At 31.5% G+C, this 22,860-nt stretch overlaps 3 protein-coding genes across 6 annotated transcripts; all 3 read left to right on the top strand.

Annotated features, from left to right (window-relative positions):
- The first annotated feature begins 3,666 nt into the window (after nucleotides 1-3,666).
- LOC105117547 (EG45-like domain containing protein) lies at nucleotides 3,667-4,921 on the top strand. 2 transcript variants are annotated; one of them, XM_011015245.1, is made up of 3 exons: nucleotides 3,667-3,869; nucleotides 3,977-4,286; nucleotides 4,494-4,921. In XM_011015245.1, the coding sequence occupies exons 1-3, from the start codon at nucleotides 3,731-3,733 to the stop codon at nucleotides 4,498-4,500; spliced, it is 456 nt and encodes a 151-aa protein (XP_011013547.1). In that variant the 5' UTR covers nucleotides 3,667-3,730; the 3' UTR covers nucleotides 4,501-4,921. The 2 variants fall into 2 exon arrangements, with proteins under 2 accessions (XP_011013547.1, XP_011013549.1); XM_011015247.1 differs by lacking the exon at nucleotides 4,494-4,921 and having other exon boundaries at nucleotides 3,977-4,290.
- A 6,498-nt stretch (nucleotides 4,922-11,419) lies between these two features.
- Nucleotides 11,420-16,062, top strand: LOC105117544 (ERAD-associated E3 ubiquitin-protein ligase DOA10-like). Its single transcript, XM_011015241.1, has 6 exons — nucleotides 11,420-11,836; nucleotides 11,955-12,040; nucleotides 12,125-12,271; nucleotides 14,152-14,275; nucleotides 15,239-15,525; nucleotides 15,715-16,062. The coding sequence occupies exons 1-6, from the start codon at nucleotides 11,623-11,625 to the stop codon at nucleotides 15,805-15,807; spliced, it is 951 nt and encodes a 316-aa protein (XP_011013543.1). The 5' UTR covers nucleotides 11,420-11,622; the 3' UTR covers nucleotides 15,808-16,062.
- A 101-nt stretch (nucleotides 16,063-16,163) lies between these two features.
- On the top strand, nucleotides 16,164-21,303 carry LOC105117546 (boron transporter 4-like). Of its 3 annotated transcripts, none has more exons than XM_011015243.1 (14): nucleotides 16,164-16,803; nucleotides 16,889-16,997; nucleotides 17,118-17,200; nucleotides 17,296-17,488; nucleotides 17,611-17,749; nucleotides 17,843-18,008; nucleotides 18,092-18,258; nucleotides 18,458-18,631; nucleotides 18,736-18,831; nucleotides 18,918-19,034; nucleotides 19,221-19,537; nucleotides 19,702-19,981; nucleotides 20,546-20,674; nucleotides 21,033-21,303. In XM_011015243.1, exons 2-14 carry the CDS (start codon nucleotides 16,891-16,893, stop codon nucleotides 21,066-21,068), a joined length of 2,004 nt encoding a protein of 667 aa, XP_011013545.1. In that variant the 5' UTR covers nucleotides 16,164-16,803; nucleotides 16,889-16,890; the 3' UTR covers nucleotides 21,069-21,303. The 3 variants fall into 3 exon arrangements, with proteins under 3 accessions (XP_011013545.1, XP_011013544.1, XP_011013546.1); XM_011015242.1 differs by having other exon boundaries at nucleotides 17,118-17,218; XM_011015244.1 differs by lacking the exons at nucleotides 16,164-16,803; nucleotides 16,889-16,997 and having other exon boundaries at nucleotides 17,169-17,200; nucleotides 17,296-17,343; nucleotides 17,432-17,488.
- Nucleotides 21,304-22,860: the final 1,557 nt, after the last annotated feature.

Below are 22,860 nucleotides of genomic sequence, written 5' to 3'. Positions count from 1 at the left end.
ACATTATCAATGAAGTTTGGGGCAGACAAGAGAAGATAAGGATTGTCACCAAGTCAAAAGTTGGTCACCCACAAGTATAGTATAAACTCTTATTATTCAATTGGAAACCACACACAAAGGAGGTTCCAATCAGATTATAGATTGTTAACATGATTACATTAGTCATCTTAGTCGATTAATGCTAGTACTTGTAAATCTCGTCAAGCATTCATGATTATAACTTATGTTAACAACAAATCAAGTTCCTTTCATAGCTTAGGTGTGGGTTATACCATACAGTATGAACTATAAAAGTGTCAAGCATTTGTTGTACCAAGTGTTTATACAACATAAATCAAGATTAGTTATTTAACAAGCAAAGTATTAAAGAGTGAACAAGATAACAAATACAAAACATGTTAGTATCAAACATTAAAGTCCATATTAAGTTTACACTATACTTATTCTTACACCATTAGTGTAACCTTTTCACCTTGACATAATAAACTTAGCTAGACATAATTAAAGAAAGAAAAATAAATAAACAAAATAAGAACATAAATAAGATAAGAGTTAACAAAGCAAAGGAAAGGAATTGAAAGTCATAAACTTGATATTAAGGAAAGCAAAGTATAAACATTACAAAAAATACAAAGAGGGAAAGCAAGAGCATGATCTTGATCTGGACACCAAGATGCCTAAATGCATGGCAAATGCCTCCTTTTATAGGCCAAAATTGGAAACTATTGATTTGATGACTAATTAATGAGTGGGTGACCAACTTTTCACTTGGTGACAATCCTTATCTTCTCTTGTCTACCCAAAACGTCATTGATAACGTCAAAATTGGAGCCACTTGAAATCATGAAAGTTGTATAAAATTGTATTAACTTTCTTGTGTAAAACATTCAGCTCATTTGGACTTCTAGAACTCCAGATATGGCCAAAATACTGAGCAGTGCTTGGGCTAGAGAACAGATTCGGGCTTCTTTGTTGTTGCTACAATTTGGACTTGAAAATGGCCTTTTTAGATCTTGGGTTCCATACAAAAGTTGTAGGCCTATGTCTTACTTTTCCATCCATATAAAGTAGACCTAAATCTAAGATCTATAGCTCCAGATATGACCCAATTACCAAACAGTGTTCCGGTTTGGATTGCACTGACATCTTTTTTCTAATTTTAGCCATCTCTTTATCCTTTCAATTTTAGTTCTTAAATTCATCAATCAATCCTTTCATTTATATGATATGCCCGCATATAAAATGAACATTTACCACAAATTAAAGGTATCTTATATTATTATATATATTATTATAAAACATGCTTTAGTTAAGGAGTTATTGATACTTCAAGTGCAAAATGATGATATAAAACCTTGATAAAAATACATTTTTAAGTACTAATCAGCTGCACAACATAGATGGAAGATCTATCAACTCGATATAAAGTCAGCATTTCTGAATGCCTTCCTAGAAGAAGAGATCTATGTTGAACAACCACTTTGATACATTAAAGATGGAAATGAAGGCAACGTATACAAGTTAAAGAAAACCCTCTATGGTTTGAAACAAGCTCCGCATACTTGGAATACCAAAATTAACAGGTATTTTCAAGATAATGAATTTAAAAAATGTCTATATGAACACGCAATATATGTGAATAAAGAAGTAGAAGGTAGTATATTATTTGTGTGCCTATATGTTGATGACTTGATATTCACCTGCAACAATCTTATCATGTTTGAAGACTTCAAGAAAAGCATGGTACAAGAGTTTGAGATGACAAACATTTGTCTAATAACATATTTTCTTGGCTTAGAAATAACGCAGAAAGAAGAAGGAATTTTTGTATCCCAAAGCGGTTATACCAAAAATATTCTTGAAAAATTCAAGATGGAAAGCTGCAATCCGGTATCAATCTCAGTTGAGAATGGAGTAGAATTGAGGAAGAGTAAAGTTTGAAATGTTGATCCAACTTACTTCAAAAGCTTATTAGGAAGCTTAAGGTACTTGACATGTACAAGATCGGATATACTTTACGGAGTTGGACTTATCAGCAGATATATAGAGACACCAGATCAGTCTCACTTGAATGCAACCAAGAGAATTCTTCGCTACATCAAAGGAATAATACATGAAGGTATGTTTCATATCTCAAGTAAAAACTTCAATCTTGTTGGCTACTTGGATAGTGATTGGGGTAAAGATCTAGATAAAAGGAAAAGCACAGCAAGATTTGTCTTTTTCATGGGAGATACATCTTTCACATGGTCATCCAAGAAGCAATCGATAGTAATATTATCAAGTTGTGAAGCTGAGTATGTTACTGCCAACTCAGATGTTGAAGAATCCAATCACGTCACGAGATCTTGAAAATCCAATCAAGAAGAATGAGTTTAATGCGTGGGATTGATTTGAAGAAGATCGCTCGCTGAGAAGAAGAATAGTGCAGAGCTGAAGGTATTTTTAACCCCACGTCTATTTATCTTGCACCACTTGCTTTTTTTGAAGTGTTTTCGTATGTGTAAGTGATTATAAATCATGAAGACTAATATGTTGTACGGTTTTTGATTTCTTTCTCCAGTTATTGATCATGACTACTGCCATGGGGTTATGATTCTCTGGAAGTAATTTCAGTGTAAGCCCTTGGACAAAATGGACCAATTAATCAATTTTATTAAGTTAAAAGACTATTTAATTCGTTTTATAAAAATAAAGAGAGTAATTTATAATTCACTCAAGAAAATGCCAATTCTCACTCCTCAACATAGTTCATAATTGCATCGATCTGGGCAGATGTAGTTATCAGTACCTAAGTATTCTTGAGGGGAGTTGGTGGTCCTTAATTGTTCCTTCAACATTAAACAAGAAGTTCACATGCAAACAAATAAACATTAATTACAACAAAATAAGTTCCGTCTATGAAATTAATTTACAAAATAGTCAGAATTGAAACTATTTTAGGATATGGTAAATTTAACTTATTTCAATAATTAAAAAAGTTTGGAAAAATATTGTTCCCTGACGTATCATGGATACACTCATAGCTAGTGTGGATTTACTATGCTCATAAATTATTATTTTTAATTTTCCTTTTAATGACCTAATTAAATGCTAAATTAATTAAAATTATTAAAAAAAATAAAAGACTAAAATAAAAAATACAGGGAGATGTATGGTGTACTTAGACTTTTCGAGAAAATATTTAATTTATTTCTCCTATTTTTGAATAATAAAACTTGGGTTGCTCCAATATTTTTAGAAAAAAATTAGTTTTAACCTAAAATTTTATTTTATCAAGTTTTTCTTCTTTTAATTTCATCCTTTATATTTTGTTTTTTAATGAGTTTTTTTCATTGTTGGTTTCTTTTTTAAAAATTTTAATTTTTGTTAATATTTTTTATGATTTTTTTGTACATAATATTATTTAATTTAGTGTATAGCTTGTTTGTTTAATTTTTTAATTTGATTTATTTTAATCCTTTAAAATTTAAAAATAAATAAATCATCATTTGTTTTTTTTTTTTAAGTTCTGTTTTATTTGACTTTAAAAAAAATCTTTTCAGTAAGTACGATAGGAATCTTCAAGGAAAACAAAGGGTCCCGATCGACGGCTAAAACACGCGTGTGATCTGGCATTGAGGTGGACACCGACCATGAATTAAATTTAAAAGTATGTGTTGACTTTGTGGCCTAGCAAAAGAAAGAGAGAAGGTCGAATAAACCCCTCTTCGGGATACTGCTAAAAAAAATGGCGAGGCTTTCATGTTCTCTAATTCAATGTCTGTTCCCACTGCCACTACTCTTCAACTTGTTAATGATGTCAAGCCTTTTACAAACTTCTCAAGGTGATGTTGGCACCGCTGCCCAGTACAGCCCTCCATATTTACGTAAGTAGTCGTGTGCTATGTATGATGAACTCATGTGATCCAGGCATATTTCACAAACCGTATGATCACAAGTAAAGTATTTTTCTCTCTGACTTTGGTATGTATAGCCACGGCTTGTTACAATGACAGCGCGTCGCAGTTTCCGTCGAATAATATGTTTGCGGCGGCTGGAGATGGAATCTGGGACAACGGGGCTGCTTGTGGGAGGCAATACTTGGTCAGGTGTATCAGTGCCGCGGTCGCTGATTCTTGCATAGCTGATCAGGTCATTCAAGTGAAGATAGTCGACTATGCTCTAGAATTGATCAATAATCCACCCTCAGCTAGTGGCACCACCATTGTTCTATCGGAGACAGCTTTTGGGGCTATTGCAAATATTTCTGCAGACCCTACTTCCATTAATTTGGAATTCCAACAGTAACTCTCTCTGTGTCTCTCTGAATTTGATACTATGAAAATAATATGATTGGCATGCATCTTCATGGTTGATGGGGTTTCTTCTTCTCTTTTTGGAGGATGATTGCTCTTTCATGTTCAATTTAACTAGCATTTCAATTTCCAATGAGAGATGAGATGGCATAAGCAGTTTCCTGATAGTGAAGGATTTCTGTGTCTCCTTTCTAGGGTATGACACGAAGAGTGATGGTGCACGGCAAGCTGTGAAGATCGGGAAGAAGAGAGTGGATGATTGCATATATAGCATGTGTGAATTACAGTTCTTACAAGTTGAAGTGTATATGATCCAGCTTTGTTTCTAGCCACCATCGTACCTTTCATTCGTAATCTTCTTTTCCTTGCGTGCTCCAATGTTTTAGAACCTCTCGAGCTTTAACTAATCAACGTCGTTTGACGTGTCTTGCGTTGTCTTCTTCTATGCCTTGAATCACGGTTGGGCGTGGAGGTTTCAAATTTGTCTTTGGACGACGTTTCGTATGCAGATTCTTATGTAGTTTCCTGTAGTTTGATTGCTAAAATGTAATGTAATCGAGGACATGTGACTGTTCATTGTTGTGTTTAGTTGAAAATAAAATTTAGTAGTATTATGTTCGGTTTATGTTTAAAAATTCATTTGGATGTTAAGAAAAGTATTATTTTACCCTTACAACTCAAAATATCTCAATTCATTTATATTGGTTTTTTTTTCATTTTATACAAATAAAAAAGAATACAGCAACTTTATATTATTCATATTATACTAACCAATTTCTACAACATTAAAGTCATTAATGTATATAAATATAAGAAACTTTATAATGTGTAGGAAAAATACTATAACTTTTTCATATATTTTTTCTTTTATTTTTCTAAATTGATTTTTTTTTAATTTCTTAATTTTTGTTTTTTAAATTATCTTCGCTAATTTTTTAAAATATTGGACTGGTTGAAAATTTAGTTATATTGTTTTTTTCTTTAAAACATTGTGAATTGTTATAATATTTCACTATATAGTTTTTTTTTTTTTCAAACTAATCTTTGTTGATTTTTTTTTCATATTGAGCTAGTTGAAAATTTAGCTTTCATAATTTTTTCAAAAATAATATTGTATGTTGCTATAGTGTTTCTGACACGACTAAGAGATTGATGTCTTCTCCCAAGTGCATGAGTGTCAAAGTAATAAATAACCCGGCAAGACCGGGGTCTAACCACAGGGAGGTTATTTGTACAAATTATAAATAACAATAATACAACAACAATAACAATAACAATAACAACAACAACAACAACAATAACAATAATAATAATAATAATAATAGTAATAATAATAATAATAAAGAAAGAGAAGAAGAAGAAGATGATGAGAACTTGGAGATGGAAAATTAATGTAAGGATTAAACAATAATAATAACAAATGTCAAGGTTAGAGGTTCCACTAATGGTATATCAAACAAGTATAGTATAAACTCTTATTATTGAATTGGAAACCACACACAAAGGAGGTTTCAATCAGATTATATATTGTTAACATGATTACATTAGTCAACTTATTCAATTAATGCTAATACTTGTAAATCTCGTCAAGCATTCATGATTATAACTTATGTTAACAACAAATCAAGTTCCTTTCATAGCTCAGGTGTCGGTTATACCATACATTATGGGCTATGAAAGTGCCAAGCATTTGTTGTACCAAGTGTTATACAACATAAATCAAGATTAGTCATTTAACAAGCAAAGTATTAAAGAGTGAACAAGATAACAAATATAAAACATGTTAGTATCAAACATTAAAGTCCATATTAAGTTTACATTATACTTATTCTTACACCATTAGTGTAACCTTTTCACCTTGACATAACTAACTTAGCTAGACATAATGAAAGAAAGCAAAATAGATAAACAAAATAAGAACATAAAAGTTAACTAAGTAAAGGAAAGGAAATGAAAGGCATACACTTAATATTAATGAAAGCAAAACATAAACATTACAAAAAATACAAAGAGAGAAAGCAAGAGCATGATCTTGATCTGGAAAACAAGATGCCTAAATGCATGGCAAATGCCTCCTTTTATAGGCCAAAATTGGGAACTATTGATTTGATGACTAATTGATAAGTGGGTGGCCAACTTTTGACTTGGTGACAATCCTTATCTTCTCTTGTCTGCCCAAAACATCATTGATAACGTCCAAATTAGAGCCAGTTGCAAACATGAAAGTTGTATACAATTGTCTTAACTTTCTTGTGTACAACATTCAGCTCATGTGGACTTCTAGAACTCCAGATATGGCCAAAATACTGAACAGTGCTCGGGCTGGAAAACAGATTCGGGCTTCTTTGTTGTTGCTATAATTTGGACTTGAAAATGGCCTTTTTAGATCTTGGGCTCCATATGAAAGTTGTAGGCCTATGTCTTAGCTTTCTATCCATATAAATTGGAACTAAATATGAGATATATAGCTCCAGATATGACCCAATTACCAAACACTGTTCCGGTTTGGATTGCACCGACATCTCTTTTCTAAGTTTGGTCATCTCTTTATCCTTGCAATTTAAGTTCTTAAAGTCATCAATCAATCCTTTCATTTATGTGATAGACCTGCATTTAAAATAAACATTTACCACAAATTAAAGGTATCTTATATTATTAGATATATTATTATAAAACATGCTTTTTTGTTGGATAAAAAAATCCTAAGATCAAATTTCCAACTACTTATCTAATATTTTATTATTATTTTTTAAAAAAATATTTTTTTTTATTTTTTTATATTGAGCTGATTAAGAATTTAATTTTGTAGTTTTTTTATAAAAATATATTGTAGATTATTATAGTATCTCTCCTGCGTAGTTTTTGTTTTGGTACAATATTTCTCTACATGTTTCTTTTTAAAATTATCTTTGTTAAATTTATTTTTTTCATTATTCAGCTGGTTGAGAATTGAGCTTTAGCTTTTCCATATGTTTTTTTTTGTTTTTTTTCCAAAATTATCTTTTTCTCTTTTGTTTTATTTTTCTTTTTTTTGTGTTTTTTCAAAATTATTTTTTTTTAATTTTATTTTTTTTACTATTGAGTTGGTTGATAATTTAATTTTTTTAGTTTTTTTTAAATACTGTTGATTGTTACAGTGTTTTCCCATATGAATTTTGTCTTGCTACGGTGTTTTCTCACATATGTTTTTATCAAAATTTTTTTTTAGAATTGACTTTATTGAATTTATTTTTTTCATACTGAACTAGTTTAAAATTTAGCTTTATAGTTTTTCTTTCTTTAAAACACTATTGATTGCTACAATGTTTCCCCACATAATTTTTTTCAAAATTATCTTCATTAATTTTATTATTTTTAATATTGAGTTTGTTTAAAATTACAACTGTAAATTTTCTTATGAAATACTATAGATTACTATAGTGTTTTCCTGTATAATTTTTTTTCCTTTTTGTTTTTTTATATTTTTCAAAATTTTCTTTTTTGATCTTATTTTTTTTAATATTGAGCTGGTTAAGAATTACAATTGTATATTTTATCATGAAATACTATAAATTGCTACAATATTTTTCTAAATAATTTTAATATTGAGCTGGTTAAGAATTTAGCTTTAACTTTCCCCATATGTTTTTTTATTTTTTTTGCTTTTTTTTCAAAATTATCTTCTTTTTTTTCTTTTTCTTTTGTGTTGTTTTTTTTAAATTATTTTTGTCAATTTTATTTTTTTTAATATTGAATTGGTTGAGAATTTAGCTTTGTATTTTTTTCTTTAAAACACTCTAGATTGCTACAGTGTTTCCTCACATGGTTTTTTTTCTTTTTTTTATGATTTTTTTTCTAGAATTATCTTTGTCGATTTTATTTTTTTAATATTGAGCTAGTTGAGAATTTAGCTTCGTAGTTTTTTTTCTTTAAAACACTATAGATTGCTATAGTGTTCCCCCATATATTTGTTTATGATTTTTTTTACAAATTCACAATAACATACAAGCCCGTAGCATCGCGCAGGCATCATATCTAGTATTAGCTCAAAATATGTTAAGATGTTTGAATTTTTGTAAGGGACTGCGATTCCTTAGGTCAACAAAGAATTTAATCCCATTCCTCATTTTAAAAGGAACTAGGCTCGGGGCTTGCACTTTCTTGTTGGCCAGATCAAAAACTAATTATTACATAAAACAATATAAGCATTATTATTTTTTTTCCGCATATAATTATAAATATTTGATATGATTATTAAAATCTTGACTATTGTATTAGATTTAATTAATCAACCACTATATGCATTAATAACTAAATACAAAAGTTGGCATGACTTGTTTGACATAGTGGGTTAAAAACAAACTAGTCACCCTGTTTAAATAAAATTATAAAATTATTATAATTATAAGATTTATATTACATCAGAAAATTGTTCCTAAAAATTCTTGATTAATATTCTATTAAGACTGGATATTAATTAGAATTGTTGAGACTGATACATATTATATTTTTTTTAATGAAAAAAAGCATTTGCTCTCATAAAGTAAGGTATGAGAGGTACGTAAAACTAATATGTAGGTGTTTGTCAGATAATATGTATAGTGAACTAACCCACAAGAGATTTTCATATGAAAAGATCATTTTATGTCTATAGAAAGATTCACGTGATAGTTTTATAATGATCCTTAAACTTAAGATCACTTAATTATCTTATATAAAAAAATATTATGTTTTGATCATGACCATACATTGTCTTAATCAATGATAGCACATTGGTACATATTGGATATAACATGAACTATATAAAGGTATTTGAGTAATCAAGAACTGATTCACCACCCTATATGAATTAGAAAAAATGTTTATATCTATTCTCAAATAATATTGATTGTGAAATCTTTGGTTAAGGTAAAATAAATTTTGAAAAAAGTTTTAAAATCTTATTCAAAGAATCAATAACTATAATGTTTAGAATTAACATGATTTGACAAATCAAATATACGCTATGCTATAATGTCTAAATCAAAACATTCTTGATAAAAAAATAATAATTAAACTGAGAAACTAGTCACTAAAAAATTATGTCAAACCACTTATAACTTTTATAATATTTCAAGAATTAAGATAGATTGATAGCTATCGAGCTTGATCTCCAAATATAAATCAATTAATTATTGAATTGATAATAAGTTAAATTATTTCATTTATTTAATTTTATTTTATTTAAAATTATGATTTATATTTGAGTCATCTTATTAAGGAATTTAATAAATTACACATATAAGAACCATTGGTCAAAAATTATTAATTTATATCTATAGAAAGATTCACGTGATAGTTTTGTAAGTGATTCTTAGACTTGAGATCATTTAATTATCTTATATAAAAAGTGTTATACTTTGATTTTGACCACACATTATCCTAATCAATGGTAACATCCTAGTACGTATTGGATATAACATGGACTATATGAATATATTTAAGTAATCAAAAAATTATTCACCATCCTATATGAATTAAAAAAAAAATATTTCTATATATTTTCAAATAGTATTGATTGTGAAATCTTTGGTTAAGGTGAAATGAATTTTGAAAAGAGTCTCAAAATCTTATTAAAAAAATCAATAACTATAATGTGTTAGAATTAACATGATTTGACAAAACAAATATACTTTATGCTATAATATCTAAATCAAAACATTCGTGATAAAAAAATAATAATTAAATTAAAAAATTAGTCATTAAAAGACCATGTCAAACTACTTATAATTTTTCTAATATTCAAAGAATCATGACAGATTAATAGCTATTGAACTTAATCTCCAAATATAAATCAATCAATTATTGAATTGATAATAAATTAAATTATTGAATTTATTTTATTTTATTTTATTTAAGATTATGATTTATATTTGGGTCATCTTGTTAAGGAACCTAATAAATCACACATATAAGAACCATTAGTCAAAAATTAAAATTGAATGATTAATCAAGTGCGATTTTATTGTAAATAAATTTTAGAAATTTTGGACTAGAATGTAATTAATATATGGTATTGCAATTTTAAATCTAAAAAAGATCAAGTAGGGACTTGATTGAGTAAATTTTTAAAATTATCCTAAAATAATATATGTGATATTATTTAAAGGGCAAATTAATATTTTATTTATAAAAGAATGTTATACCTCTTATTTCTTATAAAAAAAGAATGTGAGATTAGTACAGTACATAAACACCTAAACATACAAAAGAAAAAAGTTAATACTCTAAAGTATAACAACTTCTTTTTCTTAAAAGGGTTAATCACATTTCTTATTAGTAGTTCGTATGGATTACCATTAGAGGCTAGATACTTATACGACTTGTAGTTTGCGATAACCTATTTTTAAAGGAAATATTCAAAGCTAAGAAAAACATCTAATTTTTAAATAATTTTTGCATAAACCCTAAAAAACTTTAGATTTGTTTACTAAGATTATCAGAACTCTTGAAAATTTTTAAATTTATTGTTTTTGTGGATGAATTTTTAAAAGTACTTTTCACTTGGAAATGCATTAAAATAATTTTTTTAAAAAAATTCATTCCTAACATCAATAAATTAAAACAATGAAAACCAAAAAAATAAAATTCATTTGAAGCAAAAAATTCAAAATCTTTTTAAATGATAGTTAGATTATAATGTCACATAAGTCCTTTGATAACGATAAAAAAAAAAAAAATTTAATTCAAAAGTTACTGGTATATTAAAAAATGTTAAAAATTAAAAAATAGCTAATATGTCTAGAAATGTGTTTTTTGGATTATTTTTATTAAAAAGTAAAAAATAAATTAAATTATAATAGAGACATATTTATTCTAAGATAATAAATAAAAAATAATCAAGGAGGATAAATACATTTATAATTCTGACGTAAAAACTTTTGTACATTTATAGACTCTTTATTTTAATTCATCCATACACTTTATTTTTCTTACAAATAACTCATGGAAATAATTAATTAAGATATATTTTTTCCTTATTTTGTCTCATCTTTTTAGATTAAAATTAGAGAAATAAACTAAAAAAAATATTGACAATAAATATATGATAGTATAGGAAAAAATAAACAGATAATATTTGTTTAAAATCACCTCAACTCTGATCTTGCCCATCTTTAGGGCTAATTGAAAGGATGCATGGATATTTGAGGGGAGGGCCAGTTTATTAGAGTCTTCTTTGGGGAGCACTACAGTTCTGAAAACACCTAAAAAAGAAGAGAAGGGAAAAAAAAAACATTTGAAACGTTTCAATCAATTTAGCGTTGTTAATATGTTTCAATTTATGAATCTGGGTTAGTTCAGATCAATGCTAGGGTTTGATTCAATGGAAGGGCCTGAAGTGCAGCAAATAGAATTGGGGAGGAGCCCAGAGAGTCACAGTGATTCTGATCCTCTGCTACCGAACCAGGCTGATAGCGAACCAAGTTCCATTCAAGAAATTAGTATTCTTAACGATGATGATATTGAAAACGGTTCTGTTCCTTGCTGCCGTATCTGTCTGGAAACCGATTGCGAAGAAGGTAACATTTCAAGACTTTTTTTTTTTTTAATGAAGTTCATGAGTCATCTTTGTTGTTTGTTTTATTTTTAATTTTGTCTTATTTTTATAGATGATGAAATTCTTAATTATTTTTCTAGGTGATGAATTGATATCTCCATGCATGTGCAAAGGTACCCAGCAGTTTGTTCATCGTTCATGCCTTGATCATTGGCGCTCAGTTAAGGTAAAGTAATTGCGGTACGTGTGTGTTTTTGGGTTTTGGGTTTATAATACAATTTTTTTCTGAATGAAAACCTAATCTAAATAGGAAGGATTTGCTTTCTCTCATTGTACAACTTGTAAAGCTCAATTTCATCTCCGAGTTGCTTTGTTCGAGGACAACTCTTGGCGCAAAATGAAATTCAGACTTTTTGTTACAAGGGATGTTATCATTGTATTTTTGGCTGTGCAAACTGTGAGTAATCTTACTTTCCTCTTTGTTGGCTAAAATACTTTCATCCTATTCCTATTAATGCACTATAACACTACTTTCTGCAATCTCAAGCCTATGTTTCTTCATATATATATATATATATTGGAAGGGTCAAGGTAATTTTTCCTTCTTTTTTTTTCACTTTATGTTCGAAGCCCATATATTTCCAAACTATAAATGTTTTCAAGGTCTTGCGTTGCTTCCACATCATTGCACAGGAATCACTTGATTTGCACAGCTTTTACTTTATGGTTATCATAAGCAGTGATAATGACGTCTTAATGTACTTTTCCATTATGTTAGAAAACTTGTCTGGAATGACAAAATAATTGATAAGAACTTGTCTGCAACTTTCTTTATGGTTATCATAAGCATGTTGATTTGCCTTTTCAATCCTCTGATTTTCAATTTCCAGTTGCTGATTTAACTTTTCTAAGCTTCCAGCATTTTGTGTTCTTGTTTCTGCTTCTTCAGATTGCTCTTGACCTTATGTGGCTGTTTGGAAGCTTCAAGTTGTAGTTTTTGCAAAACGGGTTCCTGTGTAGCTTTTTCTATATTATGCACTAGTTTTTCTTGTTCTTGTATTGACCCACGTTGTTGTTGATCTACCTTTGACACTTATGGGCTAGGATTTTCTACTTGTTGTCTGTGCTTTTTTCTGGATGAAGGACAAGTTTGGGACAGTTTGTAGTTGGCTGTTCTTGCTGCAAACATGATTGGGACCTTTGGTGCTCCACTTTTTGAATTTTCTGTTTACTCAAATCAGGCTGCATAGTTGTCTGTCTTTGTGTTGTTTCCTTAATTTGCAGATTTTCCATGAGTTGCTAGAGCATCAATAAACCATGAAATCTCATGCAGTAACTCATCCTGCTCATACCCTGTTAGGATGCTTCGATAGGATCTCCCATGATGTGAGAATGTAGTGGAGAAATAGGCTCGGCTGATGAAGGGGGTAACATTCGTAGTTGGCTGTTTATTAGGTTAGGTTGTAGAATTTAGGGCTTTAACCAGCAGAATCTGAGTCAAGCATCTCAAGTTCTTACGCACATTGAAAAACAGATCTGAAAGTAAAGAAATTGGAAAAAAAAGAATTAAACTTCTAGCCTTGCACTAAAAACAGAATTAAATCACTAAAAACAGAATTAAATCTCATGCAGTAACTCATCCTGCTCATACTCTGTTAAGATGCTTCCATAGGATCTCCCATGATGTGAGAATGTAGTGGAGAAATAGGCTCGGCTGACGCAGGGCAAATCTAGGGTAACATTCGTAGTTGGCTGTTTATTAGGTTAGATTGTAGAATTTAGGGCTTTAACCAGCAGAATCTGAGTCAAGCATCTCAAGTTCTTAGGCACATTGAAAAACAGATATGAAAGTAAAGAAATTGGAAAAAAAAAAAAACAGAATTAAACTTCTAGCCTCGCACTAAAAGTTTTAGTACTCACTCCTAGATTGAAAGCCTTACACTCTCACATAATTTAGCAAAAAGCTTCACTTCATTCAATATATAAATCTGTCATAATCTGATTAAAATGCTACAAGCATATATATATATATATTATCAAAATGTAAGTATATAAAAATGCTACAAGCATATTTATGTGCTTGGGTTATGGCTATTTCTAATTAGACTTGGATTCTTAAATAAGAAACACAAATATTCCTACTTGACTAGTAAAGGAAAAGCTCAATAAGAAATTAAATGTTTCTAATTATTCCTTAATAGCTAGCAATTATCCTTTTTGCAGGAAATTTACTGAAATTACAATCTGCTCTTGCTTAAATCACTAGGCTGCATCATCTATCTACTAAATGAAAACCTATATGTTCTATTTTTATGCCTGAGAAAATCTCTCTTTCAGGTCATCGCAGCAATGGGTGGTTTTGCATACCTTATGGACAAAGATGGGACCTTTAGGAATTCATTCAGTGATGGATGGGATCGTATATTGTCCAAGCATCCCATACCATTTTATTATTGCATAGGTAATGATCATGGTTTTTTCATTATTCAACTTGTAATTATTCCAACTACTTCAGGTGCTGAAGCATAGTTCCGCTGACTTATTGCTCGGATCAAATTTCTAATCTGAATCTCTAGTGCTGTCATGTATTGAATTAAATGCTTTTTAAGCAGCATCTATCAATTTCTGTAATTTGAAAGCATTTATATTTTATTTGATATCCAAGGTTACAAAATGAAGTATTGTTGGGAGGACAGATTGTATGAGTAGAAATATACTTCTGTGAGTTGAGAAGTCTGATTGCTCTTGCTGCTGAAATTTTATTCTGGTTTTTAAATGTCCAAGTGCTCTGAGCTGCATTTTTGTTGTATCTGCTGTTGTGGCATTTCTTTGTTGCTAAGGCTATATCTTTTTGGTTGATGTGTTAGTTTTTGCTTTTGCTTGCTTGGTGGCTGTTTTTGATTTCATCTGCTATGAGTTTAATCTTTATCTGGCATTTGGTTTTTAGGTAACCAAGCTGTTTGGTTTCTTCTGGGTTTGGCCTTGGTTTGTCCGGCATTTGTTGCTTTCTTTTGGTGCTAGCTATTACTTTGTAACTTATTTGTAAGCTTTTGTCTGCCTTTGCCTCCTTAATATGTTGACCTCTGATTTATCAAAAAAGGAGAGGAAGATGGGTGTAACTGATGGTTGTGGCACTAGGTTCATATGTTGTTTTCTCCTTCTGTATTGGTTGCTTTAGTTGCTGATTTCAGAATGGCATGCTGATCCTTGGCAAACAACCACCTAAAGTAGTCAATATTGTGATTGTTTTGTCTCACTGGTTTATTGGTGGTGCAGTGTTATTTGCTGTTTTTCTGTATGTTGCAAGGCAAAGCAGAAGACATCGCTTATTTTAACCCTTTTCCCTTAACATCCAGTTCAGCGCAGGATACTGGCTACTACTAAACTATTGTTGTCTGTGCTTTGTGTAAATGAATTGTAACAGGAGTACTGGCTTTCTTTGTGCTTCTTGGGTTTTTTGGCATCATACTACATTGCTCCTCCTTCAATAGTAACGATCCAAGGATGGCTGGCTGCCAGAACTGCTGTTATGGATGGGGAATTTTGGACTGTTTCCCTGCTTCCATGGAGGCGTGCTTTGCACTGGTTGTAGTTTTTGTCATCATCTTTGCCATTCTTGGAATTGCTTATGGCTTCCTTGCTGCCACCATGGCCGTTCAAAAAATTTGGCAGAGACACTACCACATCCTCACTAAGAGGGAGCTTACAAAGGTAAGCTCAGAATCCTTCTTGTTTATTTTTATTTCATTCCTGCTATACATTTGTTGTCTGAACCAAGCGTGGTGAGATCTTAACAGGACTTACCTTTCTTCTTCTTCTTCGCCCCCCCTCCTTTTTTTAGGGGTTTATTTATTTGCAGTCTAGAATTCAGAAATACTCAACTTCTCTAAAATTTTGTAGGAGTACATAGTGGAGGATCTACATGGCTCGTATACTCCAGCGAAATTGGATTCTGAACATGAAGAATGTCTGAAAATACTAAAGCTTTTATAATGATGAGTAGAGGATATGAACAAGACATGTTGGAATGAGTCTTAATTAATTAGTAGTTACTTGCTACTTTGTGTATTTGGAAAGAAGAAAAAAAAAGAGTAAATTATATAATGTCTTTGTTCCCTAAAAGTTGATCAGAGCAAAAGAAAGAGACATTTGTGCTCTCTTTCAGCCTTTGTCAAAACAATTGACTGACCTGAATTTCACTACTCTGTGTTATATTAATATGCATGGATCCCTGAAAGGATTAAACCACATGCCACTGGAATCCTGTTGTGTATTTCAAATATGCAAATGGCCTTGTCATCTAAATTTGCTAGTTCAGTCAACAGGATAGATCTGGATTCCCCACATTTATCCGATCCTTTTGACGAGTAGAAAAATAATGAAAAAGAAGGGTTTTTGATAGAGCAGCTGAGGAGTCCACATTATGGGACAGAACAGAGCTGCCGGCCGGCACTTGTGAAGTTGGTAATTCCGTTGTAAATTGTAATTGACAGAGTTCATTTATTTTTCATATAGTTAGACAATAAAGGTATCTTATAACGAGTTGTAAGATACAACTCCCTTTGAATCTTGTACGGGCATCGTCATCTCTCACATTCGTCCGATGCTGCATCATGGGCATTTTAGTGGGTGATTGATACATCTCCTTTTGAATCTTGTTCGACAGCTGTGTTCAGGAAAGGAAAACACAATTTTTATTTTTAACAAATGACAGATGAAATTAGTTTTTAACAAATGACAGAAGAAATTAGCATGCTAGCAGCTATTAATTCATCAAAAAGGATATGTATGGCTGTCCAACGGTAAACCACTGGCAGGGTTGGAATATTAGTTTGAAACCGTTTCTCTCTCAATTCGTAGACTATAAGAAGTGTCATCCGTTTTCATTTCCGGTTAGCTGGCTAGGTGTTCTTAGCAATTGATTTCTCCGAACATCATCAATCACGCCTGGGCTTGGATGCTCATTGCGTCCATTTTTCAAGGCTGTAGGTATGTGTGATAGAACAACATGGGTGGTTTTTCTGGAATTAAATAGTTTCATGCCTGAATTAATAAGAGTTGTTTTTTATTCTAGCAATGAAGAACTTGTTCAATTCCCCATTCAAAGGCATCGTTGAAGACTTCAAAAATAGAAAAGCATGCTACAACCAAGATTGGAGCAATGCATTGTGTTCCGGTCCCAGGTACATACGTTGCGTGCATGATCATTTTAACAATTTAAACTTCTTTTCTTTCATTTGCTTCCTTCCCCCCCCCTACAAATATTGGTTTTGATTGTTTCGATATTTGAATGTTTATGTCAGGATATTGGCTCCAACAACTTATATGTTCTTTGCTTCTGCTCTTCCTGTTATCGCTTTTGGCGAGCAACTTAGCAAAGAAACAGGTTCTTGCGTACTTCAAAGTATTTATCTGTGTGTTACGTCTCTACTTGTCACACACACAATCTCCCGAATGAACTTGTTTCATTTCTCTCTTCAGATGGAAGCTTTAGCACCATTGACACGCTGGCTTCTACTGCTATATGTGGTATCATACACTCGTTGTTTGGTGGCCAGCCTTTGTTGATCTTAGGAGTTGCAGAGCCCACTGTAATAATGTATAGTTATTTATACAGTTTCGCAAAAGGAAACAATGCGATTGGGAAAGAGCTCTACTTGGCTTGGGTTGGATGGTAACAAAATCCAACCTCTTGCTGTTCCTGTGTGTTTGTGTGCGTGTATGATCATAAACAATTCAAAATTACATATTTCTATAGTGCTTACACAACATATAAATTAAATTGAATTTGTGTAGGGTGTGTGTCTGGACAGCTCTCCTGCTCTTTCTTCTCGCGATATTCAATGCTTGCACAATTATCAATAAATTTACAAGGGTTGCCGGGGAACTTTTTGGCATGTTGATTGCAGTTCTTTTCATTCAACAAGCTGTGAAGGTATCTTCTTGATCAGGAATTTTAAACGAAATGTATACAGAAACAGCACAAGTACTGCTTCATCTTTTCATAAAATTGTTGTTTCAATTGCAGGGTATATTAGGAGAATTCAGAATCCCTGAACATGAAGACCCAAGTTTAGAAAAATATAATTTTCAGTGGTTGTATACAAATGGGCTGCTAGGTGTTATATTCACCTTTGGCTTACTATATACTGCTTTAAAAAGCCGAGGGGCAAGATCATGGCAGTACGGCACTGGTTTGTGAAAAGACTTGTGATTCACTTCAATAAGAACATCACGACTTTCATCTACAAAGATCTAATTTTCATCACCAATGCAGGATGGTTTCGGACTCTCATTGCGGACTATGGAGTTCCTTTAATGGTATTAGTATGGGCAGCATTGTCATTTGGTGTACCGGGGAAACTTCCTTCCGGTGTTCCTAGGAGGCTTGGAAGCCCTCTTCCTTGGGACACTGCACCCTTGGAGCATTGGACTGTAATCAAGGTAACGTCATGTAGATGTTTACTTTGAAACCCTTTTGAATCGCCCGTCCAGGAGGCTATTTTCTTCTTCTTTTTTTTTGTTTTGGAATGCAAATGTTTGTCACTTTTACATTGGTATAAACTGTACTTCTTTTCATATTAATTAATCAATAAATATAATTTTCTCAACTCACAATACACTATCCTCGTTTAAATTTCAGGATATGGCTAAGGTCCCACCAGCATACCTATTTGCTGCCTTCATACCCGCTGTTATGGTCGCTGGTCTTTATTTTTTCGATCATAGTGTCGCTTCACAAATGGCACAACAGAAGAACTTCAATCTCAGGAAACCATCTGCTTACCATTATGACATTTTAGTCCTCGGGGTTCTGGTATATAACCTAAATTCCTTTGCCTTCTCAACATGTATGCAACTCCCCTCATCTCCTAGGTGAATTCATCAGGTTTTAAACGTTTCTTTCATTGAACTATCCAGACTCTGTTCTGTGGATTGATTGGACTCCCTCCATCCAATGGAGTACTCCCACAATCTCCTATGCACACGAAAAGTCTGGCTGTGCTCAGTAAACAGGTTGGTTAGGCAAGTTTGTGCTATGTCCTAGGACAAAATGATTTTTTTAACAGTTTCAGTCTCATTATTTTGGAATACGAATTCAGTTGATAAGAAAGAAGATGGTAAAAGGTGCCAAGGAATGCATGAAGCAAAATGCCAGCAACTCAGAAATCTATGGCAAGATGCAGGCAGTGTTTATAGAAATCAACAGAACTCCACTGGTAACTTCACAACTTATGTAGAAAGGGCATCTATATCACTGGTTCCTGGGGCAAACTTCTGTAATCTCATCTTTTTTGGCAGTCAGTTCTTATCATGGCTTTAGTTTAGCATGCAGAAGTAAGAACGTGGTTAAAATTTGCTTCAATATTTTTTTAGCCCTTGATAATGGCGTCATTCTGTTGCAGCCTTCAGCAGCTAACGAGTTGAAGGACTTGAAGGATACGGCTATGAAAGATGATGATGGAGGCATTGCATATGGTAACTTTGATCCTGAAAAACATATTGATGCTCACTTGCCGGTTCAAGTTAATGAGCAAAGGTTTAGCAACCTTTTGCAATCACTTCTCGTGGGAGTATCATTGCTTGCCATGCCCATAATAAAGAAGATACCAACATCAGTGCTATGGGGATATTTTGCTTACATGGCCATTGACAGCCTCCCTGGGAACCAATTCTGGGAAAGAATCTTGCTGCTTTTCGTTACCCCTAGTCGATGTCATAAGTAAGTTGCACTTTTATAAATTCTTTCCTGTTAGGTCTTTAATTGTTTGGTATGTTGCTTGTGCATACATGGAACTCATGAAAACATTGGTTAGGCAAATAAAATAGGCATTAGATGTAATTTCACATGCTAATTTCCTCTCATTTTGAATCTTCTTCGAGCAGGATATTGGAAGCTCCCCATGCTTCATTTGTAGAGAATGTGCCCTTTAGGCATATTTCAATGTTTACGCTTTTCCAATTAGCATACCTTCTCATTTGTTTTGGAGTGACATGGATACCCGTTGCTGGGATATTGTTCCCCTTGCCATTCTTCCTACTTATAAGCATACGTCAGCATGTCCTTCCTAAGCTCTTTCACCCATTTTACCTTCATGAGCTGGATGCGGCTGAGTATGAGGAAATCGAGGGAGCTCCAAGACGTGGTGGTGCAGTCTCATTCAAGGTATGTGGGCTCACTGTCTTAATGAGTGAATTGCACAAGTCTAATTTCCACCTGTAGTTAATTCCTGGAATTCATTATCTTGTGGAAATATTTAGATTTAAGCTACCTTCTTGCTTAGTTTTTTAATTGCAAATATTATTGTTAGCATATATTGTTTTGGTGATGATCCTTGTTAACTCACATTATTATTCTTTTTTGCAAGTTCAAATACTTTGAAACCTTCAATCGTTTCATATTCTTTTCCCTGAATTCTTCAGCACTATAAAATTGATTTTACAAAAATTGAAAAAAATTGAATTGTGGTATTTTAAAAATCTTTTCAACATGCACAAAATAAGCTTAATAGTATATTATGTTTTAAGAATGATTTCAGTAAACAGAACCATATCTGTCAGTTATCTGCTTCTGAACGTATCTCTAACTCACTGCTTAGTAGTAGACTTTATACTAGCACTTTATGTTGCAGCAATATTTTAGAGGAATTCTGAACTTGAATCTCTGGGAATATTTATTAAGGTCAATTTCTGAGTTAAAAAGAACCACCTGTGATGTCCACATTTGCAGGAACGAAATGGTTCGGTTGATGGTATAGATTTAAGTTTATGTGATTCTGAGATACTGGACGAGCTGAGCACCAGGAGAGGAGAGTTGAAGCTTATATCGAAAAGCTTCGGTGATGATAAGATTTTTCAGGTAAGACCATTCAAAATGCAGTACAGCACTATTTAAGATAAACTGTAGTGCAGTGTCGATCTGATTAGATAAATTTTAAACATTTCTAGAAAGAATAGGATTTTCTACAAGTTGAAAGACAAGATGGATATCTGCGTTTACATGAACATGGGTTTTCTGCTCATAAGAAATCAAATCAACTAGAAGTACATTGATCAGAAGAGAATTGTCTAAAAACAGTAACAAGCGTTGCCCATGTAAACAGTCTCCTGAAAGTATAGTTATCTCCAACTTTCTCTATGAAATATGAAATGTTGCCCGAGCATGTAGACAATGTGTTGATTGTTGAAGACTGAGAAAGTGTTTTTGGCTTTTGCAGGTGCATCCTGGCGAGGATGCGAAAGGCGGTCTTTGAAGATTATGAAAAGCAGCTTTTTGTAAGGGATCAAGTTCGCCTGGAGAGGGTTTGTGAAGAAACCGTCGCGTGTTAATGCAACTGGATTTGATCTGTGGAATCTCTAAAATAATTATTATACAGTCTTAAAAAGAATTCTACCTTTAAGAGAGAGAGAAGTAGAGCAGCAGCTCAATGATTTAAGCCTCTCTAATCAATTTGGTTATAGTAATCCAAGTCATATGGATTATTATTATACTCGTAAATTTGCTGATCCACAGTTTATGAATAAATTCATCAACGGTCAGGAAAACCTACAAATATTATCATCTAGCTCTAGCTTAAGAAAGTATTGTACAAAAAATAACTTTGGTCTTCAAGAAGCAAAGCCTAGCTGCGATTCTCACAACCGCAGATAATTAAAAATGATACGGTTGCAGGAAGCTTATTTTAGATTCAACAATGAAAAGATATGCATTCTGCTGGCAGTCATTCAATTAGCTGTTTTTGACACAGAAGGATAGAAATTCGAAGCATTGAAATACATATTCATTTATCACAACGACTGAAATTTGGTAAGGGTAACATGTATCCTCTCTGTCCTAGAATTTTAGGTCGTGGGCAGAGTTATTAGCCCATTTGAAGAAGAATATATGAAAAAATTCAAAAAAAAAAAACCCAATTTAACTTGTAAATTTCATCATCATGAAAAAAATTTAAAGATCTATTTTTAATAAATCAAATAAAAATATGATAACTTTATAACAAATAAAATAAAGTTCAATCTCTAGCAAATAAAATGTTGAAAGAGAAAACTTTAGAAAAAAAATGTAATTTAAAAAAGGTTGAAAAAACTTAATCCAAACCCACCTAGATCAAGGTACAAAATGTTTGACCCGATCATGATGCTAGAGTAATTGCGTTTGAAAGTAAATTGAATAAAATCATGAAACTCAATTATTGAATAACTCAATATTAAAGAATAAAAATGAAAAATATTAACAAAAAAATATGAGTCAACTTGAGTTAACTTACAAACCTTATGACTATGAAAATCATTAAATCTTTAAATTGGGTTCAATCAAGAACCTTGATTCTAAATCAATTTAATTTTAAATAATGAAATTACAAAAAAAAATTAATTTAAAAAACTTGTCATAGGAAAAAAATAATAAAAAGAGTGATGATTAAATTTGATAGAGAAAAAATTAATGAAGAATAAAATTGTCAAAAAAAGACCTAAAACTTATCATGATAACCTAATACAAAGAAAATGAAAAAAATATAGGGAGACTAATTTTCAATAAACTAAATTTTAAATGATGAAATTGAAATAATTCAATTCAATTTAAAAATAAAACCAAAAAAATATCAAACCATGTTAATATTTGAAACTAATAACTTTGGTTATTAACCTATAACTAACCACGTAACAATAATTTTTATGGTTATGAATTTTAGACTAAACTTATAAGTAGGAAAAACAATTTCAAATAAATTAAATGTTAAAGGATAAAAATAAAATAAATCAATCTAAAAAATAAAAAAAGAGTCAACCTACATTATCTTTCGAAACAATGACTATGGTTATGAATTTGAGATTAATCTCATAAAAGACAAACCTTAAAAAAGAAAGAAAAAATCTAAAACAAATTATAAAAAAATATTAAAAAAGATAAAAAACCAAGTCAACTCGAGTATAGAATCTAAACCTGTTCTAATATAAAAAATTTACAACCTGTAAAATCTTTGAATCAAGTTCAATTAAAAAGTTTAATTCTCAATAAATTTAATTTTGAATGATGAAATAGTG

This window comes from Populus euphratica, unplaced genomic scaffold (assembly GCF_000495115.2).
Source record: "Populus euphratica unplaced genomic scaffold, PopEup_1.0 scaffold1394.1, whole genome shotgun sequence".
NCBI lineage: Eukaryota > Viridiplantae > Streptophyta > Magnoliopsida > Malpighiales > Salicaceae > Populus > Populus euphratica.
This window is presented reverse-complemented; position numbering and strand designations above follow the sequence as displayed.